This window comes from Sinocyclocheilus rhinocerous, unplaced genomic scaffold (assembly GCF_001515625.1).
Source record: "Sinocyclocheilus rhinocerous isolate Xijiao unplaced genomic scaffold, SAMN03320098_v1.1 scaffold1185, whole genome shotgun sequence".
NCBI classification, from domain to species: domain Eukaryota; kingdom Metazoa; phylum Chordata; class Actinopteri; order Cypriniformes; family Cyprinidae; genus Sinocyclocheilus; species Sinocyclocheilus rhinocerous.
This window is the reverse complement of record NW_015627555.1, coordinates 357,335-381,245: the sequence shown is the minus strand read 5'-3', so window position 1 is coordinate 381,245 and position 23,911 is coordinate 357,335. Positions and strand designations below refer to the sequence as shown.

The window sequence follows — 23,911 nt, the reverse complement described above, 5'->3', positions numbered from 1 at the left end:
CTGCAACCCAAGCTGACATCACAGCCAGAGAGCCTTAGTGTGTTTACGATGAGAGGTCAACACATGGCTCTCTACCTACCTACCTACCTACCTACCTATCTATCTATCTATCTATCTATCTATCGCAGTAGTTGGCGGAATCTTTCACAGACACTTATAATACCACATACAAGTATACACAGGTAGGAGTCGGATTAATTAGCTAGTGTGACCAGACATGACAGATGAGCGTATATGTGTGTTCTTTTGCGTTTATTTGTAGAGGCAAATGTCCTGGTTCTGTCACCATCCTTGCGTGTGCAACCCAAACCAAAGAGCCAGCCTCTTTAAAACGATTATTCATCTGAGAACATGTTCACACACACATACACTAACCTTATGCAAACACTATGAAAAACAGTGTGCACAAATCCCCGTTCCCAACCAACAGAAACCACACAAAAACCTTCAAACAAAAAGCAATTGCTAATTTCACAGTCACGAGAACACATTTGTCAGTCTGTAATGTGTTCAGCCAACATAGAGGGCAGTAAAATGTACTTATTTTGGTTTTGAGCATGAACACCAGGCTGCTTTTCAAGAGCTCTGCGTTTGAGGTAGCGTCGGTGAGACCGTGGTCCCTGCAAATGCCAACTTCAGAGAGAGAGAGACCAAACGAGAGAGAAAGAGTGTGTGGAAAACTGCAGCAAAGATCAGATAGCAGGCAAGGGTGAGAGAGAGAGAGAGAAAAAAAGGAGAGAGAGAGAGAGCGAGCTGTGTTTTAAACATTCAAAGAGAGAATCATTGGCGAGGTGTCGCACCGAAACATTAGGGAATCACTGGACGTGCAAGACCCTCAGGGATAACCAAGGAAGATTACTGGAACGTCAGAACAATGCTAGGGAACATTAATGGAACATTCTGAGGTTGTTAGCATATAATCGGCAGCCTTTAGATAAGAACCTCCTTCGAATACATGTGTGCGAGTTTCCATCTGTGTATGTGACACTAAAGATGAGGACCTCGTTGGACAGTCAGGATCCCTTTTTCTTCTTTGAAACAGTGATTTCTCCTGTAGGGGAACTGTGAGGAACTCAATGGAATCATGCTTTAGCTCAACTTCAGATCTCTTTCTTACATATTTCCATGCACACGAAGGGAATAAAAAAGGTAAGCATGTGTTTTGTTGTGTCTTAAGTGCCTGTTGACTGTACATATTCTTTCAGCTTCTATCAGCTCTGTCTCACTCACATGGACAGTCTACAGGTATTTTTTGCAACCTGTAGGTGTTTTTTTTATGTCTGCGAGTGTTCTGGTGCCTTTAAAGTGCCTCATATGAATAGAGTCATAATGAGTAGGTGATGGTCATCAACATCACATATTCTGTACTTTCCACTGTGTGTCATCAAATCAGTGAGGGGACTGTCCCACCCAATACAGCATTCCCAAAATGACAGATGTCCCCTGAATGCTGGAATGTCTGCACATCCTTGATTTTATAACTCTATGAGCAAAATCATGCATGCATTATAAATGAAATATAAATTCAAATGAAGTCTAAATATAGATATGGTCAGCGTAATCCAATTCCTGATTGTGTAAACGCTATATGTTCAACACACAGGCACCTGTTTGGATGGATATAGCATGCTAAAACAAATCAAATCATGCAAACATTCTGGTTTTTGAAAACCAGACTTAATTTCATTGGCAAAAAAGTCACCAGTCGCAACTCTACAGTTCCATTTCAGCATTGCGCATATGGCGAGGGTGATACGAGTCTCAGTTCATAAAGTTTATTAAAGGAGGCTGATGCAGCTTTTCAGGGGCTGTGGAAATGTTTTGAAGGAGCAGTGTGGAGTAATATCTGAAGTCTGTCAACTGCCTGTCAAAGTTCTTACAATCTGTCATCACTTTAAATCCTTATCATATTTGCCATTTGGGGACTGGAGGAGCTGTGGGATGGGTAGAATATGTTAATTGTGTTCAAGGATTAAAATGACAGCTGTCCCTTTTGATTCTAAGTATCCATGAAAAGCAAAAAGGAAACAGAATGTTCTCTTCAGATGAAGTTTCCGTCAACTACCACCACAGGGCACAGGTATTTACGTCAGATGGCCATAAGCAAGATTATATTATGCATATCAGAATATATATTTACCCACAAATCTTTCCAAATGCAACAAAGAACTGCCTCAATACAAAACCTTTTCACAATTAATATTTTTGTTGGTGCAAACGAACCCAATACATAATTTTATCTTATTTTAGTGCAAAATGTTCATTGCATATTTGAGGGCTCAGAGCAGAGATCATTGTTTTAGAACAAATAAAATGCTAAATATGTTAGTTGTTTGTTAGCTTTCACCTTTAGTATCAGAGAACATGAACTGGTTTATCTTTACTCATCATAGTTATGCTATCGAACCACTAAGTGGTCATTGGATCTGCTGACATTTAGATTGGAATTAGCTGACATCACATCAGGACGTAGTGAAGATACCGACCCCACTCTCTCCTCTCGACTGGAAATCTACTTTGTATTCTCACGGCTATCATTGATAAACGTATTAAGTGCTCAATTGTCTCTTTCTCATCTCTTTTCTCAATTTTGAGTGATTGTCCACCTGGATGATGAATAAATACCACCGCATGAAGCCGACAGTCACTCCTCAAACAAACACACACACACACAAAATTTCTACCAGACAGGTTTCCATGGAAACCTCTATATCCCAGGTTTTCATGTGATTCTTTTAATTTAGAGTATTGTAGAACTATGCTGCATTTTTCTGCAATCATGTGTATGCATGAAGAAAATGATATTTTTCTCATTATCACTGTTGAATCTGTGGCTTCTTAGCTATTTGCACTCACCAATATAGCAGCAACTGACACTACCCAGCCCCCAGTGTGTGACAGTGTGTGTATGTGCGTGTGCATGCATGTGAAGTTTGTGTGTTGTGATGTCTCCAAGTCAGTACAGTATGTCTTGGAGCACAGATTCTTGCAAGTGTGTGTGTGCGTGCAGTAGTCGCACTGAGACAGGCATCTATTATTAGAAAGACAGATCACTTGAGTCAGGCACTGGCTAGACGCCTAAATCTGGACCCCACCGGCAGCTCCCGGCTCAGAGCTCTGTAAAAAAAATAGCAGTGAGAAAATTTGGATAATGATAATTACGATATCCATAACAATAAGCCCCGCATACAGACTATGAGGTGTGCGCACTTCAGCACGTCACTGCGAAAAAAAGGTGCAGAGTTTCGCAGGAAAGGTGCGACATTACTTTAATTAGCTACATCGGTTGTGAAAAAAACAGACGGATCTGCACATCTGCTCTTTCCTCACTCACAGTTACAGAGTAGCACTTTTGCACACACTCACATAGTGGAGTAACACACGTTTTTAGCTGCAGTGAGAATTCATAAGATCTATTTTGGGCCTGCATCACTCAGATTCCCTTTCATTGACTTTCAATATTTAAATACTAGAAAATATATTTATAAATATAATGGAGAGTTTGGACTAAATTCTGATTGGATGAGATACATTCAAAGCTAAAAAAATGCAGACACGGCCTCCTGTGACTGCATGTTTTATATTAATGCACAAAGTTATTAGGATACCATAAACAAGTTAGAGTAATCAATTAAATTACTTTTAATTATTATTAATAGATCCTGATATTTGTTACCATTTTTGTCTTTCATCATACTGCTGTTGCCATTTTCTAAAAGCATTAAGCCACCTGAGGCCCTGTGTTACAGTGATTTTCCCATGGAGCCTTTAGAACGCCTCTAACCACCTCCCATGGCTTACTGCCTTAGTTTTACATTTTATTTAAATAATTACACAGTTTACATACACTTTGCAGAATGTCTTTGAAAAGTCTTATGCTCACTAAGGCTGCATTTATTTGATCAGACAGTAAAAACAGCAATATTGTGAAATATTTTTACAAGTTAAAATAACTGTTTTCTATTTTAATACATTTAAAAATGTAATTTATTCTTCTGTTGTCAAAGCTGAATTGTTATCAGCCATGACTCCAGTGTTACAGGATCCTTCTTAAAGTTTTTGTAAATGCCTTTGTCACTTTCGATTAATCAAATGAATAAAAATATTAATTTCTTTAAAAAAAAAAAAAAATTTAAGTTACCGACCACCAAGCTTTTGAATGGTAGTATATATCTACCTATATAGACAAAATAACTCAATTTACGTTATTTACAAGTTACCGTTTAAAAGTTTACATACATTTGGTTCTTAAATATTGCCATTATGACAAATTCTTGACAAATTTCAGTCAGGTAAGTTCTTTGGTTTCCCAGCATGTTCTGCACATTTGAATACTTCCTCACAGTTTCTATGCGATGTTGTGATCCAGTTTTGTCACTATCACAAACATAAAAGATTATACAAATACAATATTAAGAACAAACTTTTTAACAGAATAATTTGTGAAAATAAGTTTAAGTTTCTTTTAATTAGTGTAAATGTATTTTATCTTGTGGAATATACTTAAATATATGTGTTATGCAACCTTTTTAGGGGACTACCAAATAAGAGATTTTATCCATCTTGTTTTATTTTTAAAAACGATTCTGCAAGGGGTATGTAAACATATGAGCATAACGGTATGACAAATGATATACAATGAACAAAGACTACATGACTGATCTTATGTTTTGCTTCATCTTCAGGCAACACAAACTGATCTAGAGCTGCTTTGGTACTCTCTCTCACTTACGGATTGGTTCTGGTCGGGCAGAGTGGCATGAGTGTGGGCAAGCCCCACCACTACAACATTGTGTCATCGTCGGAGGAGGACGTGTACCGGCACGGCAACATGCCTGCCCTCGGCAATGGCTTTGGTAACGGCAAAATCCAGACACGGCGAAAGGTGCGGAGCCGCTTTGTAAACAAGACAGGCCAGTGCAACGTCAGTTTCGCTCATATGGACGAGCAATCTCAGCGCTACCTCGCCGACATCTTTACCACCTGCGTGGACATTCGTTGGCGCTGGATGTTTGTCCTTTTCTCCCTTGCATTTGTCCTGTCCTGGCTCGCGTTTGGTTTTGCCTTCTGGCTTATTGCTCTTGTCCACGGTGACTTAGACCGGCTCACTAAAGATGACTTCACACCATGTGTCATGCAGGTCAACAGCTTTGTTGCAGCGTTTCTGTTCTCAGTTGAGACGCAAACAACAATCGGCTACGGATTCCGCTGCGTAACTGAGGAGTGTCCCTTAGCGGTGTTCATGGTCGTCTTCCAGTCCATTGTGGGCTGCATCATTGACTCTTTCATGATCGGTACCATCATGGCCAAAATGGCGCGACCTAAGAAACGGGCAGAAACGATACTGTTCTCGCACAATGCTGTCATCGCTATGCGCGATGGGAAACTGTGTCTCATGTGGCGGGTCGGGAACTTGAGGAAAAGTCACATTGTAGAGGCTCACGTGCGGGCGCAGCTTATTAAGCCCCGAATCACAGAAGAGGGCGAGTACATACCGCTCGATCAGATCGACATTAATGTGGGTTACGACCAAGGTCTCGACCGCATCTTCCTGGTTGCTCCTCTCACTATCCTCCATGAGATAAACGAGGAGAGTCCTCTGTATGGAATCAGCAAACAGGACCTGGAAACATCTGATTTTGAGATTGTGGTCATACTGGAAGGGATGGTCGAGGCGACGGCGATGACAGCTCAGGTACGCAGCTCCTACCTGGCCAGCGAGATCTTATGGGGCCATCGCTTTGAGCCCGTGGTGTTTGAGGAACGCAAACAGTATAAGGTGGACTATTCGCACTTTCATAAGACCTACGAGGTTCCCTCGACGCCACGTTGCAGTGCCAAAGACATGGAGGAGAATAAGTCCTTGGAGTCCGGAGCCAACTTCTGCTATGAGAACGAGTTAGCCTTTATTAGTAGGGATGAAGAGGAGGCAGAAGAGGACAGGGGTGAGAGGGGGACTGAGCTAGAGACCCTTTCAGCCAATCTGAACTTCGATCAGAGGTCATATCACAAAGAATCCGAAATATGACCCTTTGAAAACTTTGCTTTATCGTAGACTCAGTCTGTTCTTCAATTGTCGGTTGTAATGGTTAGCTACAGAGCAATGCAAGTGCCATATGAAACCTTGACCCACTGTCCTAGAGCCATGTTGTAGTTGGGGGCAGGTCAGGAAAAGAAAGTGCTTTTTGTAGTTGTTGGAAATGCGAGGCCTTCCTGTAGGAAAACTTGAAATCTGATTACCTGTTTCATACTGTAGTTTGAAGTGATAGCTTTAAGTAGTATCATTATGCAATACTAAGCTAGCCTGGGTGCCATGTTGACGAAATCTCTCTCTTGTAAAGAAAATTTGCACAAAATAGGTTATTAACCACTAGTGTGTTTGCTTGGATATAGAGTAGAACATGATACACTCTTGTTTTGGTGTGATTTACAGCAATAAAGAGACTTGAAGACATTTATCTATGCTCTCCATATTCCACTGATTTTTTCCCCTTTACGTCAAAGCAAAGACTGCAATGTCTGATAGTTTTATTTTTACCATGTAATGAGGTACTTTGGAGGTGTGTGAAAGATAATTAACACTTACATAGACGCTGATTTACTGCTAACTGACAATGAGCAAAATGGTTCCCAGGCTAGCAAATAGCAAAGACACAAAGCTATTTATTCAGTATTAGAAAGTGAGTAGAAAAATATATTGTATGAGTATGTGAGTTGATGAATGAAAGATAAGGCATGATAGGATACAATTAAACTCTTTTTTTGTTGTTTTCACAACATACCACACCGTTCACATTCATGCTCAGGCCACACACACCCTTGAATAAAACTGCTTGTATACTTACAATGACAGCCAGAGGAAAAACATCTGTTTCATGTTGCTTTAGTGGCATAATCAAACTCATAAGTTGTGGTTTCAACGTGTTGCTCTGAAACAAGATATTTACAACATTACATGTTTTGCTAAAGCAACAGTTACATTGTGCTAGTGTGTGTGTTTTATGAGGTGTGAACTTCAATATGACCTTTATTTATTTGCGTTTCTTTCCTCAGTATCAAAACAGCTGCCCACTTGTGAATGTGAAAGAAAATGATCAATACTAAAAGCTACTTCTATGGTAGAAGCTAAAGAATGTAAAGTCAGTATCGGATTTATGGCACACTGCGAAAAACATTTTCTTCATCAGTATTTTCATCTTGTTTTCCAGTAAAGAATATACTTGAAAAGTAAAATTGTGTACAATTATGAATATATTTAAATATGTTTATTTTTCTTATCTCAGTAATAATTTTTAAAGCATAAATTTAGTAAGATAAATATTTTTATAAGCAATTTGCCTTTATGGCACACTGCGAAAAACATTTTCTTCATCAGTATTTTCATCTTGTTTTCCAGTAAAGAATATACTTGAAAAGTAAAATTGTGTACAATTATGAATATATTTAAATGTTTATTTTTCTTATCTCAGTAATAATTTTTAAAGCATAAATTTAGTAAGATAAATATTTTTTATAAGCAATTTGCCATGCATTGTTCGTCTCACACGGTTGAAACTTAAATTTGAAACATTCAGCTTAATATGAGTTCATTTAATTATACAAGTAGTTTTTCCACTCGTAAACTAACCTAAGAGCTTGTAGAAATCAATTTCAACATGCAACTAACAACAGACCAACACTAACCACCCACCTCTGGTATCTTACGTGATAATTAGTGATCGTCGTGACAATCTCCCTCCTTTTCAAAATCAGAGCAAAGAGAATAGGAGAGGTGAGAACGAGAGCCAGAGACAAAGAAGGAACAAAGAAGAGAGCGTTCACCCACTAACCTCATCCATCACTTTGCTCTGTGGGGGCAAATAAGTGTGCCTGATTAAATAAAGAATGCATTATATAAAATGGTTTAAATAAACGTTTCATCAAGGTAGATTATAGGACAAAGTCATCCTCTTTCGCAGAGAAGGGAGGAAAAAGAGATGATCCTCTCCACATAATCCTTTCCAAAAATACAAAACTACACTAAACTACACCACAAAACCATCATATAACCTACAGTCGAACAGTTTATTGTTTTTAAAATGCTGCCTGGTTATGAAAGGAAAATGGAGTCATTATTCACACTATTTTATGCAGCAGCACGGCTGTTTTCAGGTCACGTCCTCAGAACCTCTTCAGCTGGGTTTCTGAGGGTGAAAAGTGAGTCAGCTCATGGTGATTTCAGCTCTTCAGAAAAGGTGGCAAGATAGATATAAAACAGTGATGTACTTTGTAGAAAATGAGCTTAGCCCTGCAGGAAGAACTAGGTCATATCAGTTTAAGGTGCTCAAGCTGATTTTTGGATTGTGCTAGCTAGGTAACCAGCTTGACCAATTTGGTCTACATATCAAAACCAAGGTTACCAGCAGGTTTTCCAGCTGATCAACCAAGCAGCTTGGGTGAGTTAAAGACCATAAATGATCAGCTGGGACCAGAAACCATGTAAACCCACCTACGACAAGATCTGGATTTTCCCGCAGAGAGGGAAAAAAAGTGGTGATACAACTAAAGACAACAGAGAAATTCAAATTCTGAAACGCAATAAAAATGTTCTTCTCAGCAATAGGATCCAGAAGTGTACCTTACTGAATCAGAACTGCCTGCATAAAATACAGGATTTACATTCTAATATTAAACAAAAATACATAATAAACGCAAGTGGTGCTGTGTAACTTTGTGCAGATGGATGTTAGAGCGAAGGAGACTTGAGGATGTTTGCACCAATGAGTTCTAGGTAAATAGGTGCATTGTATAACCATTAAAGCATCAAATCTCACCATCAGCTGCATGAAGTTTTTTAATTAGCTCATTTAAACATGGAGAGGGAGAATTAGGAAAACAATTCAACATGAGCATGAGGATACAATTAAGAAAGAAAAAAACGATCAAACAACAGTTAGTACAAATAGATGAATCATTTTCTGTCAGAAGCTGTGTAATCTAGCATGAAACAAATGTCACTGTAATGCGAGGGAGTGAAGTGTGAGTATTCACTGATTAATATCTCCACACTCCAATATTGAACTGTATTTAAGCACAAAAATTACTAAGAAAGAAATAAGTGCGAAACCTAATTTGAGCAATAGGTGAAGTTCATATAAGACTTTACAATTGTAACATATTCAAATGCTGTTATATAACAAATCTTGCTATCGAGCTATGGGTATCCTGCTGTCTGTCATCGGAAGGGAATCATAATACATAACCATGGTGATAACTGTAACCACGGTAATGGTCTATCTATAATTACTGGATGTATAGGCCTATCTATAGATTTGTTTCTCTCGTGTTCCACTGTTGCACCATCATGCACCTTAAAATTACACCATTTTCCAACAGTTTCATTAATTTACCCTAAATTCAATTGAATAATAATGTAAATCCAACATTCAGACTACAGACTTAAAAAATTCCATTCAACAGAAAGTAAATGCCATTTGACAATGACAACGTTTGATCTGTAAACAACATAAGAATTATGAATTGCAATTTAAAGACTAATTAATTGAACATCCAATACAGGCTACAAACACCGTTCATATGGCCAGTGGGAAGGAGAGGAAGTCCACATGCCCCAGTATCACCGGTCAACTTCTGTGCTTTGTGTTCCACCCCAGGGAATGTCTCTAATTGCCGTCTCTCTTTTAGTACATTATAACTATGGGAACCAGAAGCATGTGTGCCCTATAGGTTCAAGCCTAAAAGCTTTGAGAATACTTGTCACATACAAAAGTCAAAGAGATCATGTACATTTGCCTTCTGAGAAGGCTGGTAATTAATGCCAAATATAACATAAAACCAGGAGGGGAACATGGAACCGCGGATTCAGCATTAACACGTCTACTGGAGCACTCCTTACATAATCCATAAAAATGGCAACAATGTAGGGATTTAAAATCTAGTTCTGAGTACTGAATGTTCGACATTATCATTCTAAAAACTATTTAATGTGGACATTTAAGTTTTGATATTGAGCCCAAGACTTTTGGAAGACAAAACAATCAACATGCACATTGCAGCTAAAACAGCACACCATGACGCGGACAATTTTCTTCTCAGCAATAGCAACCAGAAGTGAACCTTAATGAATCAGAACTACACAACCAGGGGATTTACAATCTAAAATTAAACAGGAAAAAGTATTAAACCAGAGTTGTCATGAGTAGTGTAGCTGGATTAAAAAGAGAGTGTGAGAGTATGAGGATATATACACCGAGTTCCAGGAAAACAGCTGCATTTTACAACCATTAAATCTGTATCAAATCTCACCTTCAGCTGCATGAAGTTTTAAATTATGAAGTATTAAATTATGTGATTCCAGTACTGTGCGTGTGTATACGTGTGTCATGTGACGTTTACTGATACAGAAACCAAATTCTCCATTGCATGATCCTCCCTCTTTGCTTTACACACAGCACAAACACAAAATACACATTTATTTTACCTTTCATTCCTTCACTTCCTTATTCCTCATATAGGCTAAGCTATAATATTTCCTCTGGAATATTTTGCTCTAAATATGATAAAATACTCTAAATATGCTTATTTAAAAAAAAAAAAAGTTTATTAACATAATTGATAAAAAATTATATTTATGGAATGTCAATATATGAATTAATTATAACTCCAGAAGAGAACTGAGAACTGTGTAGTCTTTGGGGGAAAAAGTTAATAATAATATTAATAATAATCTTTTATATTAAATTACTTTTTTTTAAATATACATCTTAGTTAAAAAAATTTTTTAGCATTTAATTTAGATTATTTTAATATAACTTAAATCATTTTAAGTCATGCTGTGACTCCCTAGTGATTCCACTGCGAGTATGTTTATTAAACTTGTTTTCTCATAGGTACTGCTGGCTGATGGAGATATTCTGGTCTACTTATTTATATGCTCGGCGATATTACATAACCAACCCACTATTATTGCATTATATATTCATTGTCTACAAAGATTAAAATGTGTATATTTGTAATATCCATACATACGTTTTCTAAGAGCCAGACAGAAAGAAGAAGATTTTCTACTTACAACTACTACTAGAGTGCTGACTTCTCTATGCTGAGAAGAACCTCCATTTTTTTCTTTGCTCTGAGACCTGGCCAGACTAAAAAGAGGTAACAAACATAGATGAGGAAGACGTCACACAAACAAAATGCACAGAACATCAAAAAATCAAAGGTAAGCTTTGCATTCATAGTATGGCCTTATGGGATGATTCTGTCTTTGAGATTTATTATAAATGATGTTGCTGAAAAGAACATTATTTTGTGTATTTGGTGTAATGAAATGTGTTTATGCGGTTTAAGGTAAAAAAAACCACATTATTTTCCACATACTGTACATTATTGTTTCCCCTCTATGCCCCGCCTTTCTGAAACGCACAAGAGCTTGTAACACTCCAAAGAGAAAGGAAAAATTTAAATCGCATCATATGACCCCTTTAAGCAAGTCAGTACTTGATAAGTGTTTTCAAATTAAAATGTCAATTTACCTGTTATAAAAACAGGACTTCTCTTACCATTTCTATAAAACGATGAAAACATGGTTCAGGTGGAGGAGCTGAGACCTAGAAACTTCAGTGAGTGACATGCAGATGTCAATAAGCTTCCAAGGTAACACAAATGCTCTGACACGAGCTGAATAGACTGGACATTCGCACACTTTTGGTTCGAGGGAGAAGAGAGAGAGAATTAGGGATTGTCATTTTTAAAATTAATCAGTGTTTTGAAAATTTAACATAATTAAGAGATCATCGTTTCAAAGCAACATGCATTATTCATAAGTAATTACTGACAAAGAAGCCGTCAGAAATTTAATTAGCAAGCCCGCACACCTGCCGCGCTCTTCTCTCCCTTTCTGTAGCTTACACAGACCCCACACATGAAAACACAGCTTTACTGAGACTTATAAGCAAGCAATACATTTTAAGACCCATAAAGGAGAGAAACGATATCGAGCCCGTATTAAATGAGGAAAATAGAGCTACCCGTCCTTATGTTCAGATGCTACCGGTTAATTTTTTTGGCTATATGCAGATTCAATCAAATACCTGGGTCAAACAGGACTTCTTAAATCTCCGACAAAAAACTCGGAAAATATAAATAGTGGAATCTCATTATTAACATCTGAGCATAAAAGGAGCAGCAGGTAAAATCTCTTTGCACTAGCAACTTTGTAACGAATCAGGCCGACAGGTTTCCAGGCGAACCACGACATCTAGTGGTTAAAAAAGGCACTACAGAAATTTGTAGTAGCCAAGTGATATCACTTTGATTTTAGTTTGAAGCAATCGCGACGTAGCACTTTTAAGTTACATACTAAATGAGCTTTTATATGTGCTATGAATAGTTCACATTTACTCTCGCTAAAAACTAAAAAGTCAGGAAAAGCTTGGTAAAGGAAGATGTCAGTGACAGTGTCATTTACAGTATGAGGACTGTTTATCAGATGCCTTAAAGATAAAAAAAATAATAATAATCTGATATTAAAAATAATGATAAAATTGCTTATCCTTCGCAGTATTTAAAATCTGCACATATGGGTTGAAAAGTTACACAAACAAGACGTTAAAGATAGGAAAAGCTTGACTTTATTCATAATTAGAGATGAAGCAAATCAACTGATGCTCAATCAGGCATAAACATGTAAATAGAAACAAAGATGGTTTAAGATTTAGAGAGACAACCTCATATAAAAAAATAACTCTACTGTCTAAAGTAGTAACGAAGCAAAAATTAAAATGACTGACGTACACACACAAACACACCTGTGACTAAAGGTATAGTTATAAATCATTGTGTTATAAAGATATACAATTAAATAATTTAACCCACATAAGACATTAAAATGCTTCTTTTTCTCTCCCTCTCTCACACAGACACACACACACACACACATTTAAATCTTTTGCGTGCTAGATAATTCAAAAAGCTTCATCCTCTCCAGAACAGTGCGTCCATCTTTAAGACTCTGAGAATTAAAATGAGAGATAGTGAGAAAGCTTAAATTTTAGGGAATATCAGTATTTTGTTCCATGTAATGGCACAGATGATACCACCTTGGATCTGTCAGGCTGCGTAAGTGTAGCATGGTCCTTCAGGAAGCCCGGGCTGCTCCTGGATTTCGTCAGATCTGCAACAGACATGTACAAATTGTCAATAAGTGCATGCTTATGCACATATCTGTTTGCCTTCACAGTAACATGTCTGTTCTGGTAGATTTGCTTACCATATTTTAAACTCTGCTGTCTTGCTGGCACCATACTCAGTTTAGCGAAGTCACTTTTAGTTTTGACTTCTGAAGCACCCAGCTCAGAGTCTAGCTCTTTAAAATACTTAAAAAAAAAAAAACATTTAAAAGACAAAAACTTTGCAGTGGAACTGTATTCTCTGTGTAAGCACTGGTTGAATTCGCTTATTTTGTTAACTATTATGGTTAACATTTGTGAATAAAACAAAATATAACAAACATCTCATACTCATAATTTTTTACTTATAATAATAGATTATTATTTTTTTGTATTAACTGACTACAAAATTACTCAACATTCCCATCCTTAGTATCAATGCCTCAAACTATTGATTTGTCTTAACTGAAAAAGGTGTTACCGTATTTCCTGCCTGCAGTTCCAATTTAAGTGAGTTGATCTCCTGTTTCAGACACTTAATCTCGGATTCCTTTACTCTGAGATTTACCTACATCATCAAAGAATGAGACAGAGCACATCTGTTTTTACACATGTAAACCCATGAAGGCTTCTTTTGTGGAAGCCGATTAAATGTACTCAACCCAGAGTGCAACTTTAATCTGCATTCAGTCAACCATCCCCTGCTAATTTTAGTAGCACAAGTCAGATTTGGGCACTTTGCCATATGAAAGGGTGTCAAGTTTTACCTCCAGCTGATACATGTCTTTATCCTGAGAAGACTTCTTCACCTCCCCATTCATGTGTGAATGCATCAGGGATAATTCAGCAGCCAAAAACTCATTTAATTCCTTAGAAACATATGTGGCCATGTGTGATACACATGTAAGGCAAGCAGTAAAGCAATGGCTGTGTGAATACGCACTTTTTTTGTGTGCATGTAGATGTACCTGGTTGTGAATGCGAAGCTCCTGGTTCTCTCTCTGTGTTGTACTCAATGCTTCCTTTTCTGTTTCTATAGTACGAGTCAAATGAGTATTTTCCAAGCATTTCTGAGAATACTGCTCTGACAACACCTCCAGCTCCCTGTGCAATGTTTCTAGCTCCTCACTGCAGAAAATACACAAAGATGCATATGGTTAATATACAGTTCTGCAACCATAAATTGATTTTTGATGGCGTGGCTGACAGTTCTCAGATTAATGATAGTCATCACACACGCACTTGTATTGTGCATGAAGCTGGCGGATGTCCACACCGGCTCCATTTTGCAGGGCTTTCTGAGTCTTGTCTATTTCCGCTTTGTGAGCTTTCCTCATAGCCTCAATGGCTGGAAAACAACAAATAGTATTAAAAAATAGTCAGATAGAACTGTCATTTGTATTTCTAAGCATGCAGAGAACAAATGTATTCATTTAGCAGATGCTTTTATCCATAGTTAAATACAAGAGAGTAGCACAAATTTACATTTGTTACAAACCCTATGTATTTAGCTTTGTATAGTTTTCTAATGCATGTTTCTGCTCTTTATTTGTATTGTGCAAGAATGCTTAAAAGGAAAGTTTACTTTAAAATAAAATTGTCATTTACTCAACCTCATGACTTTCAGATCTGTTTGACTTCTTACAAGGAACTCGAAAGTAGTTACTTCGCAGAATGTCCAAGCCGCTCTTTTTCTCACAATAAAATGTAATGGTGACCACAGCTGACCTTGTTTCCCACTCACTTTTATAGCATTACAAAAGAGCAGGAATGCACATTTTAAAGATTTGTAATGAAAATAAACGATAAACATTTTTTAGTTAACTATGTCTTTAATTCTGTTTAGTTTAGTGAATTGTGCCATGTACTCTATTGTAGTCTTTGCTGTAGCCCAAAAGTACTTAGTTATATGGTCTGCTGTGTTGTGCTGTTTGAGCTGAATGAATGGTAGCTTTTGTTGAGAGTAGCACCTGCAATGGTGGCATTTGTCTCTTCCTGCAGTAATCTTTCTCTCTCCTCTGTCAGTCTCTCCACCTCTCTCTGATGCTGCCTCTGCATCTCCTCAATCACTCGCTGGTGGCTGTCCTCCATAATGCTGAAACCATGCTCATACGTGGCCTAAGATACAAAAGATATGGAGTACCTTCATTTTTGTCTATAATTACATATTAATTTCATGCTGTAACAAGAAAGCTGTGCGTACCTTGATGGTTTCCAGGTCAAGCTGGAAGGCCTTGACATCCTGGTTGCCAAGATCCCTCAAACAAGTCATCTCAGTCTCAAGCTCTCTGATTCGGTCTTGCAGAGCAGTCATAGAAACCTGCTCAGTCTCTTCACTCACCTCTAGTTCTGAGGGGGTTGCAGCTTTTGGCTTTGACAAGTTTTGAATGTAGTATTCATGGAGACGGCTCATCTCTTCTTCATGGATTTTCTGGAGCTCCTGGAGCTTCTCCTCAAACTCCAACTGCAATTTTTCTGCTTCTTCCCTCCTCAATTGAGCATTGGTCTCTGCTGAAACACGCTCCTGTTCTGCCTTTTTGACAACAACACGCTCCTCACGCAGCTTCTCTTCGTAATGCTCTGTCTGTTCCTGGAACATAGCCTCCATACTACGACACACGGCACTACACTCACACTTAGCCTGCTCTCTCTGCTTGCGTAGGGCACTCATCTCCTGCTGCAGGGCCGAACGCAGACGACAGGCCATGTATGCTAAAGTGGCTTGACACGTTGCAGCCCTCAGGATGGCTGAGGGTAGTTCACCAGGAAAGTCGACCTCTCTAACATTAGACTGTAGCTGTGTTGAGAGGTTCTGCAGTGACTGGGCCTGAGCACGGAGCTCTACCACCAGACTCTTTCTGGAAGCAAGCTGTACCTCAGAGCCCTCAATGAGAAGATCGGTCGCCAGTTCGTCCTCCGTTTGTTCACTGTAAGGTGCAAGTTCTGGCGGGCTAATGTCAGCAAGTCTGGACCCCTGCTTCGAACAGTTTTCCATTTTGGTTCCAGATGAGGAACTCTCTGGCCATGGCAAGTCATAAAAAAGTTCAGATCCCTTTGGCTCCTGCGAGGGATAAGTACAGAGAGTATGTATGAGGTATGTCATCTCTGCTCTTAAACACAGTCTATGGATTGCACTTTCACTCAGCGTATTGTCTAACAGATCTTGTTCGAGAGGGTCCAAGAAGATCTGAGAGTATCTAGGTTCTACAGCCCCATTATGACTGCCTCCTTGAGCCATCCTAAGCACCTGGACATGTACCTCTGACAATCTATTAAGCAACTTTGAGCTGGGATGCTCAAGTGCAGAGGCAATCCTTTGGATAATCAGTGCCTCCAGTGACAAAACTCTGCTGACCATCTCCAGAGCTTGATTTCTCCCTGAACTCTCGCCAACCAACCTCCGGCTTCCAGTTTTTCCATCATCATAAAGGGAGACTTTAGCTTTGTCTGCGGTTTTGTCTAAAGCTGTTCCCTCCAGGCTATGCAAAGCTCCAGTAAAACTCGGCCGAGAATCTACAGAAAGACGACCCTCCGGATTCTGTAGGGGACTGTGGGAGCACCAAGAATCATTGATTGCATGCAGTCCGGTGTTGAGTTGTTGCTGTTGCTGAAGATGCATGGTAAGCTCCCGGAGTCGCTCTTCGGTGTCACATAACTTGCGCTCTAGTGCCTGTATCACAGAGATCACTCTATGTGACTCATCTCCCTGAGAAGTAGATTTCATTACCAAATCACTCTGCCCTTTCTGTCTGCATTGTTGTGGCTCAATCAATGTCTCACAAAGAACATTACCTTCAGAAGGATGGGTTTGAGCTTCTTTGAGTCTTTGTTCAGTCTCCTCTAGACTACTGCCCAGGATGGCCATCTTAAGAAGCACTTCCTGGAGTTCACATTCCTTCCTGTCTAACTCTCGCTGTTGCTGCACCAGCTGGGTTTGAAAGCGCTCCTCACCTACCCTTTCACAGTCCAGCAGAGCACCTCGCAAACTCTGTATCTCCTCACAAGCTCTTTCATAATCATGCTCCATGTCATAATAAAGAGTCTCTTCGGTTTGGAGGCGTGCCTGCAGACGACAGACCTCAATGTCTGACTCTTCCAGCTGGTTTTGTAACTCCTTGCACCTTCTCAGAAGTTCATCAGTAATGTCCCCTGTTGGCCTTTTCTGCAGCTCAGCCTCTTTCTGCATCAGGCGCTCCTCTAGTTCGTTCGATCGTTGTTCTGATTGGTCGAGGCTGTCACTGAAGCTCCTCCTTTCTCGTTCCTGGCTCTCTTGCAGGAGGCGCAGGTGCCTCTGTAGCCTGACCTCTTTCAAGGCTTGCGCCTCTTCGGTTGCTTTAAGACGACCTGTTACCTCCTCCAACCGTCCACGCAGATTCTCCAGCACCTCCTCACGCTCCTTCAGAAGAGATTCTGCCTCTTGAATCTTTAACTCTGCCCTCTGAAGACATTCCTGGCTGTCGTTAAGCTCAGCTTGGAGTCTGGATTCACTAAGTCTTAACTCCCTTTCTTGAGTTTGATTCCTCTCGTGCTCAGCCTTCAATTCTCTACACAGGCTCTGAAGCTCCACATCCCACTGCCATTCTGTCTGCGCTGAGGATGAAGAGAAGGTGACTGGCAATGGAGATGTGGAGCGATCAACCTGTAATGAATTGCGAGACTTGTTTACAACCATGACAAATTATATGTAATTATATTGTATGTGGACACCCAAATACCACAACCATATTTGCTTGTTACGCTACCTGCTTTTCTTTTTTGGGTCTAGCTTCCAGTAGCTCACCAGGGCTGTCACGGTGGACATGTACTGTCCCTGCATCAACCTCTAAGCTGTCTGGGCTAATTAATTCTGGGGAGGTGTGACTGGACACTGCTATAAGTGATAAGTGCGATGGCATATCAGTGGACATGATATTCAAGCTTTGCCCCTGTGAGAGTCTGTTTTTCTGAAGATATTCATTCTTTGATGCCTCAGAAGCAGAACGTATGATCTGCTCTTCAGGGGATGATGCAGGTGCAGGAGGCACAGAGCGCTCATTGTTAAGGTTCCACTGTCTTCCAGACAGATCATTTGACAACTCCTCCTTGTGCTGTTTGCAACTTAATTCTGCCCAATCAAAGGTTTTGTAACGCCCCTCTCTACGGCGCTCACGGATGCGACTCCTTTGCTCTGCCTCCTGGGGAACTGTACTGCATTGGCAGGAGCTTGTACGAGCATGTGCACTAGTCATTGGCACCTTTTGAGGAATTGAACTACGGGAAGAAAAGAAGTGGCTATGATTAAGTTATTAAAATTATGTCTCTGATATTGTAGTTGTGTGTGTTTTACCATACACTCATGGTCATGAAAACACATTCAAACCTCGATTTTATAGCAGGACTTTTCCTTGCATAGCATGGGAAATAAAGAAAAAAGGCAGAGTGAAAGAGTCAACCCACTAACATGTGATGCTGTTTTGTGAGAAAAATCGAGCAATAAATGTATTAGGGTGTGATATCTATGTACGAAATATGTGTAGCGGATAAATATATTTTTGGGAACGGCAGCTAGCTTTGATGTTGTACCATGTTACATCAGGGGCAACGGTGGGACGAATGTTCTTCATTACTGCCTGGACCCAGTTCCGTCGTATCCCATAAGTCATTGCACAGAGGGTGAAGACTCCATCCTTTGTCTGTATGAAAAGAGTGATGAAAAAATTAAATGCAGCAGACAAATACATATATACACAAAGTTTAGCTAATATACACTCACATGAATCTGAAAGCCATAGTTCCTCTGAGCAGGGTAATCTGTAACATCGTAACAAGTAGACAAGTTGATCTCACCATCCACATCAGCTGCCTATGACATAAAACACAGAAAGACCTCTTTACTGAAAATGGCAAATCAGTTATGATAATGATTCTTTATAGACTGAACATCACAAATCACTTTACCTCTTCTGCTGCGGAGTCACGATAGAATCTCAATGTCTGGTCAGTAAGAACAAACCAGTGTTTCTGCCACTAGAGACCGAGAACATCAAACCACTTCACACATTAAAAAAATCATGAACAAATAGACTGACGGCATTCAAATACATGCACTCAAATCTCAATATCACCTTTCCATCTTCTCCCAATCTAGACATCCATCCCTTTTTGAAATTAAGGAGGTCAGGCTGCAGGGAAAAGAGAATTAGCAATGTCATATGAATGACCGATTTTTTGCTACATCCCATAATTCATTTGATTAAAATGTGTAAATTCATAGCCATAATAAAAATACACATTAGGATCAATCTGATTCGTATTGGTCATATTTACTGTGGGTGCAGGATCAAGCGGTCTGTGCTCCAGCGATTTGGAACGGAGACTACATGACGTGAAATGTTGCAAGTGATCAGGAATATCATTAGGGAAGGAATCCTACTCGGAACCAAAACAGCAAAGAAACAGAATCAGAAAATAATTCACATAAAAGTGTATTATATTAAACTACTAAAAGTCATTTTTACCATATATCAGTAAAAATCCTTTTCAAGTACACAACCTTTCAAATATTTAGGATTAGTAAGATTTTTTATACTTTTATTCAGCAAGGATGCATTAAATTGATTCAAATAAATGCATTGCTTTCCACAACAATATTAAGCGGCAAAACTGTTTTCAGCATTAATAACAAATTTACAATCTTTCAAAAGCATTAAAAAAAAAATCTTATCAACCCCAAACTTTTGAACTTTGGTGAACTTGGTTCCATTAATCCAGCATGTGTTTTCACCTGAGATGTACTGACAGTTGTCTTATGATCAATTTGTTTAGTTGAAGAGGACGTGACGGTTGAGGGGGGAAACTCGGTATTCAGAAATGAACCCTCCTGTTGATCAGCTTTCTTAGATCTCCTAGAAACAAACATGCAAACATATAAAATATTCTTAAACAGTGGATATCAATTTTAAATTCTACTTTGAGTTCTTCATTTAAAGTGACGATTGTGGTTTTACTTTCTCAAAAAAAAAAAAAAATGAATGAAAAAAAGGTAAGGTGGGCTCGTTGTCTTATATTAATGGTGTCCGTGCCGTTCATATGTCTTATCTTTCTATCTTTCAGTCATTTCACTGATAGTTGCAGATTTGTGGAGTCTCGGGGATACCTGAGTGATACACGGATCTAAACACGGTCAACGCGACATTAACACATGCTGCAGAGTTCAGCTCTTCTAGAAAGAGACGCCGAAACAACCAAACCAACCACAGAGCGTGGCTGTCGATGGCGTCACATTCGGTGGCAGGGATTTTGATTCATTCCAGTGATTCGATTATTTTGAAGCCATTCACCAGAAAGATTCATTCAGATTCGTTCATTGAGTCGTTCAGTGGTCCTTTCTACAAATTGTAAAAAGTTGTAATCTAACTTTTGTTGATATTGAAAGGTTTAAACCCCTGTATATGTAGAAACACATATTATTTTATGTAAAAATAACATGTCTTTTAAGTGTATCTTTTTGCTTTGACTTCCTAAGGGTGTACAAGACCTCATTCCTGTATAAATTTAAATATTGTGCTACCCTGACTAAGGTCTTTGCAACTAAAATGAATGAATATTGGAGCCTCTGAGTTTTACGGTCCCAAAAAAGACCATAAAAATACCATTAAAGTGCCCCAAATATCTGTATAAAGATAGCTTTGTCTGAGAAACAGACTGAAATCTGCCATTGCTGTCCTTCAAACACAACAATATTAAGCGGCAAAACTGTTTTCAGCATTAATAACAAATTTACAATCTTTCAAAAGCATTAAAAAAAAAATCTTATCAACCCCAAACTTTTGAACTTTGGTGAACTTGGTTCCATTAATCCAGCATGTGTTTTCACCTGAGATGTACTGACAGTTGTCTTATGATCAATTTGTTTAGTTGAAGAGGACGTGACGGTTGAGGGGGGAAACTCGGTATTCAGAAATGAACCCTCCTGTTGATCAGCTTTCTTAGATCTCCTAGAAACAAACATGCAAACATATAAAATATTCTTAAACAGTGGATATCAATTTTAAATTCTACTTTGAGTTCTACAAAATCTCAAAAAAATCATAAGTTCTGAACCCAAATACAGAAAAAAGAGACAGGAATGGGTAAGACAGAAACAGTGTAATATGCAATACAGGTCATTTGAAATTCGGTATGCATGTAATGAAATTATCTACAAAACTGTTCGTTGAGAATCATTTTAAAAAATCTTTGAGAAGCATCAATGCAGTGCTGCCAAACATTTAAAGACATTATAACATTGACAAACGTAGCATGAATATATTTGGACTAAAATGGCAAATGGGAATGCAAGCAGCCCGGTTTGATTTGACTGATGGAGATGGGATGAAGTCTCCTGAAAGACAAACACAGAAGAGTGCTTCTGACATGCTTTTAAAGGAATGACAATAAAATGACGAACACTAGAGGGATCCACAAACATTATACATAAAAAACAATTGATGCAGTGAGGGAATCAGGAACAAAATGAACCTGTCTTACCTGTGCCAATTTCCAAATAGCCGGCATACTTTTCTTCTTGGGCTGGGTGCTTGATGTGCTTCATGTCTGAGTGTGTGTGTCATGGATGTGTGTGATTGCCTCTCCCCACTGGACTCCAAACTTCTCTCCCAAGAACAACCTACCACATCTTCAGGATCGCCCACACATGCCCCATGTGAATTTTGATTGATTGGTGGAGGGAAGGGGGAGGGGCTAAGGGACATACAAGGATGTGAGGCAGGTGAAGAAACAGTTTCACAGTCACACCTGGAGTCAGTGTGTGCTTGTGCATCCACAACACGAGGACTTGTCTTCTCCAGAGAGGAATAGCCGCTTTCAGTGCCCAATCGATTCTTAGTACCTGAGAGAGCAAATAAAAGTAAAGCAAACTCTTTACTTCCCATTCTTAGCCAAATGGGCTAAGAAAAAAAAACTAAAGCAGTAAATATATTTGTTATGCCTAGTGAAAGTATGTGCAATAGCATAGAATATGCTAGTTTATAGTTTGGCACATAGTTTGTGTTTCACACAAAAATGAAGTTGTCATCATTTACTCATTACCTCTTACGACTTTCTTCCATGGAAACAAGAACTTCTAAAGAACAGACGCCACAGTGAATTTTTAAAGCTCAAAACTTTCAAAATTGTTTAGAAAAACCCTCACAGCCTTATTTTCATTCCTGTATAAATTTAAATATTGTGCTACCCTGACTAAGGTCTTTGCAACTAAAATGAATGAATATTGGAGCCTCTGAGTTTTACGGTCCCAAAAAGGACCATAAAAATACCATTAAAGTGCCCCAAATATCTGTATAAAGATAGCTTTGTCTGAGAAACAGATTGAAATCTGCCATTGCTGTCCTTCAAACAGAAGTCATCAGATGTTAAATTTATAAAATAATCATTTGAACTGGTTTCCTAAACCTGATCGACAGATTCATTAAAAATAATACTCAAAAGATTGATCTGATCACAAGTTTTACATTTTACATTACAATAATGACAGAATTTAAATTTTCAATGGTTTTAGCTACTACCTACCTTTAGTTCTTAAGCTGACAAATCAGTAACCAGTACAACCATAAACAAGTACATCCAGTTAAAGTCACAAGTCCACACACAAAGGCCACTCTGAGGTCATACCGTCTGTGTCGAAGCAGCCCGAGGACTGACTGAGCGATGAAGAGAGAGAGGACCCGAGCATGGTATTGAGAGATGAAGCATTACCACTGCTGGAAGGAACCCCGACTCCACCACTGAGTGACTCCTCCTCCAGCTCCTTCTCTGAGGAAAGCAATGAGACCTCCTCCACCGCACTCACCACGCTCTCTCTTCTGTCATTTTTGGTGGCCTTTTTAGTACTACTGCTGCCACTTCTGCTACTGCCTTTAGTGGCACTGCTAGTACTAGTGCCAGCATTGTCACTGATGGACACTTTACCACTGCTATTATTACTAGAACTGATGCTGCCTTGTCTTTTAACGTTGCTGATAAAACTATTTCCAGAAGTGCTGCTTTTCTTAGCAGCACTACTACTACTGCTGCTGCCGGAGGTTTGGTTTTCTGCTGTCTGCTGAGAGAGAAAGTGAGAGGAAGAGAATATAGGTGAGTAAATCAGAGTAAATCAGAGATTGACAGACTGCACACAAACCCTCGGCCAGCGAAATCCAATTGGCACGGGTGGTAAAGGAAAAGCCTCTCTCTTTCTATATAAACCTGACAAACAAGCACGTCTTTTGCACTCTGCTCCCCTCTTTGCAAACTCTTCACCCTCCCTGTGGGAATGCTCAATAATCCTGTCCAGATCACTTAAGTTAATTCTATTAAACTTCTATCTGACTAACGCTTCAAAATACACAAAAACAAACACACAAAAAACAGGAACACAGCATTTCATTTACATGCTGTTAATTGTTGCAGCACAGTGGAATGGCACTTTCACACACTAGATCAATGTGGTCTGTTGTCAGCAGAAAGAATATGCAGAAGGGAGATAGAGAGGGATTAGTAAATCAACCAGACAGAAAGATGGGCACAGCACTTAGAAATGTAATTAAAGTAAAGAATAAGGGTGGAGGAGGGCATTTAAAGGTGCAGTATCCCAAATCAGCATTATTCTTTCTATTATTTCAACATTACTGTGACCATCTAAAAACAAACCTCTTCAGGAAGAAATTACAAACTAACTACACTTTTTGCAGTAACTTAAGTGTACTAATCTGGTGTAACAAATT

The 23,911-nt window shown here is 39.0% G+C and overlaps 2 protein-coding genes across 2 annotated transcripts in view; one reads left to right on the top strand and one right to left on the bottom strand.

The window, feature by feature from the left end:
• The first annotated feature begins 545 nt into the window (after window positions 1–545).
• LOC107731081 (ATP-sensitive inward rectifier potassium channel 12-like) lies at window positions 546–6,847 on the top strand. Its single transcript, XM_016542069.1, has 2 exons — window positions 546–1,149; window positions 4,686–6,847. The coding sequence occupies exon 2, from the start codon at window positions 4,760–4,762 to the stop codon at window positions 6,026–6,028; it is 1,269 nt and encodes a 422-aa protein (XP_016397555.1). The 5' UTR covers window positions 546–1,149; window positions 4,686–4,759; the 3' UTR covers window positions 6,029–6,847.
• Window positions 6,848–12,679: 5,832 nt separating this feature from the next.
• LOC107731071 (myosin phosphatase Rho-interacting protein-like) overlaps window positions 12,680–23,911 on the bottom strand; it is a 12,231-nt gene continuing 999 nt past the window's right edge. The window contains exons 3-21 of the mRNA XM_016542058.1: window positions 22,821–23,250; window positions 21,945–22,038; window positions 21,025–21,145; window positions 19,476–19,577; window positions 19,274–19,330; window positions 19,107–19,175; window positions 18,922–19,011; window positions 18,732–18,841; window positions 18,529–18,552; window positions 17,912–18,419; window positions 15,373–17,808; window positions 15,140–15,287; window positions 14,412–14,517; window positions 14,138–14,297; window positions 13,937–14,038; window positions 13,651–13,737; window positions 13,271–13,376; window positions 13,101–13,174; window positions 12,680–13,012 (exon numbers count right to left, since the gene is read on the bottom strand). Of these exons, the coding sequence (XP_016397544.1) occupies window positions 12,941–13,012; window positions 13,101–13,174; window positions 13,271–13,376; window positions 13,651–13,737; window positions 13,937–14,038; window positions 14,138–14,297; window positions 14,412–14,517; window positions 15,140–15,287; window positions 15,373–17,808; window positions 17,912–18,419; window positions 18,529–18,552; window positions 18,732–18,841; window positions 18,922–19,011; window positions 19,107–19,175; window positions 19,274–19,330; window positions 19,476–19,577; window positions 21,025–21,145; window positions 21,945–22,038; window positions 22,821–23,250 (4,896 nt within the window). The 3' untranslated portion in view covers window positions 12,680–12,940. The remainder of the gene's footprint in view (window positions 13,013–13,100; window positions 13,175–13,270; window positions 13,377–13,650; window positions 13,738–13,936; window positions 14,039–14,137; window positions 14,298–14,411; window positions 14,518–15,139; window positions 15,288–15,372; window positions 17,809–17,911; window positions 18,420–18,528; window positions 18,553–18,731; window positions 18,842–18,921; window positions 19,012–19,106; window positions 19,176–19,273; window positions 19,331–19,475; window positions 19,578–21,024; window positions 21,146–21,944; window positions 22,039–22,820; window positions 23,251–23,911) is intronic.